The 2,500-nt window shown below is 42.0% G+C and overlaps 1 protein-coding gene across 1 annotated transcript in view; it reads left to right on the forward strand.

The window, feature by feature from the left end:
- Positions 1–2,500, forward strand: part of LOC119584564 (ras-like GTP-binding protein Rho1) — an 80,974-nt gene that overhangs the window by 59,686 nt on the left and 18,788 nt on the right. Inside the window, exon 2 of the mRNA XM_037933249.1 lies at positions 1,500–2,255. Within this exon, the coding sequence (XP_037789177.1) occupies positions 2,177–2,255 (79 nt within the window). The 5' untranslated portion in view covers positions 1,500–2,176. The remainder of the gene's footprint in view (positions 1–1,499; positions 2,256–2,500) is intronic.

Genomic DNA, 2,500 nt, shown 5'->3' on the forward strand with positions numbered 1-2,500 from the left:
AGCGTAAAGAAAACGAGGCTATTAATTTCCTCAAACGTTTCGTTCTTTCTTTCTTTCAATCATTCTTTCGTTCTCTTCCTCTTTCCTTCTTACCTTTTCCCATCCACGATAAACATAAGCTTTTCTTTCCGCAGTTTCACACCACCTTCTTCTCCGCAATATCCTTCCAGTCATTAAAATACGTTTTGAGACAAGTCGGAAATTCCAACCATTTCTCACTGGATGTCCAGCCTTAGAAATCCGTTATTTTTTATGAAATGACGTAATAACATCCGACATTCCCCCGAGACAGAGGAACAAGGATGAGTCATGTATAGGTAGAGGAAGAGAAATAAACAGGACGGAAGGTTTATTGCGTAGCATGAGGTTTAGAAAATATATAAGAGGGTTTTTTTTATGTGGTAAAAATGCGAGGTTATAAGTAAGGTCGTGCCTCACCCTGGGATAGTGTGTAAGGTGAGTCAGACACGTAGCGAGGGAGGGAGGGTGTGAGTCGTAAGTGTATATGTTTAAGGGAAGGAGGGAAGGGGGAAGGGGAGGGGAGGTTAGAGGTTTGAAGAAGTAAAAAGGAAAAGAAAAAGGGGTTTTAGCCGAGGTGAGATAGGGCGAGCTGGGGATGAGGTTGGAGGGGATGAGTCACGGTGCTGATTCAGCTGAGTGAGTCAGAAGGCGCGGCACAGATAATGGGAATTCGAATGGACTACGCATCGACGTAGATAACTGACTGACCCGTCGTAATGGCGGCGGAGAAGCATGTGTGTTTACCTGTTTATCTTTTTGTTTATATCTAGTTGCATGAACAAATACGAATGCACACTCATCACCACATACGTATACATATTTGTGTTGTGTATGTATATATACTGTATGCAAACATGTATGTGTGAAAACAAAACACAAAAAAAACATATATATATATATATATAGTAATATATATATATATATATTATATATATCATATATATATATTATATATATATATATATATATATATATATTGTGTGTGTGTGTGTGTGTGTGTGTGTGTGTGTGTGTGTGTGTGTGTGTGTGTGTGTGTGTGTGTGTGTGTGTGTGTGTGTGTGTGTCCAGTCACGCTCACACAAGGTAAGGCGAGGTCAAGCCGTGGGGGGCCTTAGTCGAGGCCAGCAATAAAAAAGAATGCAATAAATCGGTTACGAAAGGACGGACAGAAAAAAAAACAGAAAAAATACTGACAGATCAAGTGAGAAAGAAAAAAAAATTGTGGCAAGAGAAAGAAGAGAGAGAATAAAAGAAACATGAGATCAAGAAGAGAGAGAGAAAAAGAATGAGAGAGAGAAGTGCAGTTGTTTTCCTGTGCTTTCCTGGCACCACACTGCCCCCCCCCCCACGTGTGCCGCCAAATAAACACTCCCTCTCCCCCCTGCCCCCCCCTCCCCCCTCCAGTGCCACACCTGGCAGCCTCAGCGTGCAGAGTGTGTCCCAACCTTTCCCCCAATTCACACTAGTTTCTTCGACAGGGAAAGAGAGGAAAACAGAATAAAAACGCATCAGCTGACGTCACACGCAGCTCAACTGGAATTATTATCACTGATCGACAAGACTGATCTGGAAGGCGAAAACACCAGCGATCCGGGAATCCGAAGTCGAGGGCTAGCGCAACGATCCGAACAGTGACACGTGCGGCGGATCTCGAAGGCGTGAGAGACGTCGAAATAAAATAAATATGTATTCATAAGACTAGATTTTTTCACGTGTGTGCCGATTATTCAGCCTCGCATTGACGCTTCTTCGGTGAATCCACGAGGAACAAAGACTCTTAAGAGAGAGCCTGTTGCATAGCATTATTTCTCGCCCGGCGCTTAACAATTACACACATTAACCTCCACCAATCAAGCAATTAACCGAAACAACTCGTCGCGAATCGTCAAATCGATCAGCAAATAGCACTCTACCAGCGCTCAGCGGACGGACGACAGTGAGTGACGAACAGAAAGAGAAGAGAAAATAACAAAAGCAAAATAATAAGAAATAATAATAATAAAAAAAAAACAGCCAACCGTGATCAATAAAGCAGAAAAAAAAACTGAAAGCAAACAAGGAGAGAGATTTATTCATCGACGTGACTTGACGCTGTGCCCAACAGGTGACGCGTGCAGTGTGCGTGTGTGTGTGACGCCGCCCCTCGTGTGCAGCCATGGCGACCCGAGAGATTAACATCCGGATACCCATACCCAACTTCAGCGCCATCTGTTGCTGGACGGCGGAGAAGACAGGTGAGGGGAGAGAACACGTCCTGGTCATGTGCTCGAACTTTTATTTTTTTTTTTTTTTTTTTCGTTCTTTCGTGTGTGTTTTTCTTTTCTTTTTTTTTTTTTTTTTTTTTTGTTTTTTGTTTGTCCGTTATTCTTTTCTTCTCTCTATTTTTTTTTTCCTTGTTTTGTAGATTTTAGATTTTTTACTTCGTGTTTCATAGGTGTAGCATCTACTTTTATTTAGTGTATTACTTGTGTTTGTACAT

Source organism: Penaeus monodon, chromosome 18, assembly GCF_015228065.2.
Source record: "Penaeus monodon isolate SGIC_2016 chromosome 18, NSTDA_Pmon_1, whole genome shotgun sequence".
Classification (NCBI taxonomy): domain Eukaryota; kingdom Metazoa; phylum Arthropoda; class Malacostraca; order Decapoda; family Penaeidae; genus Penaeus; species Penaeus monodon.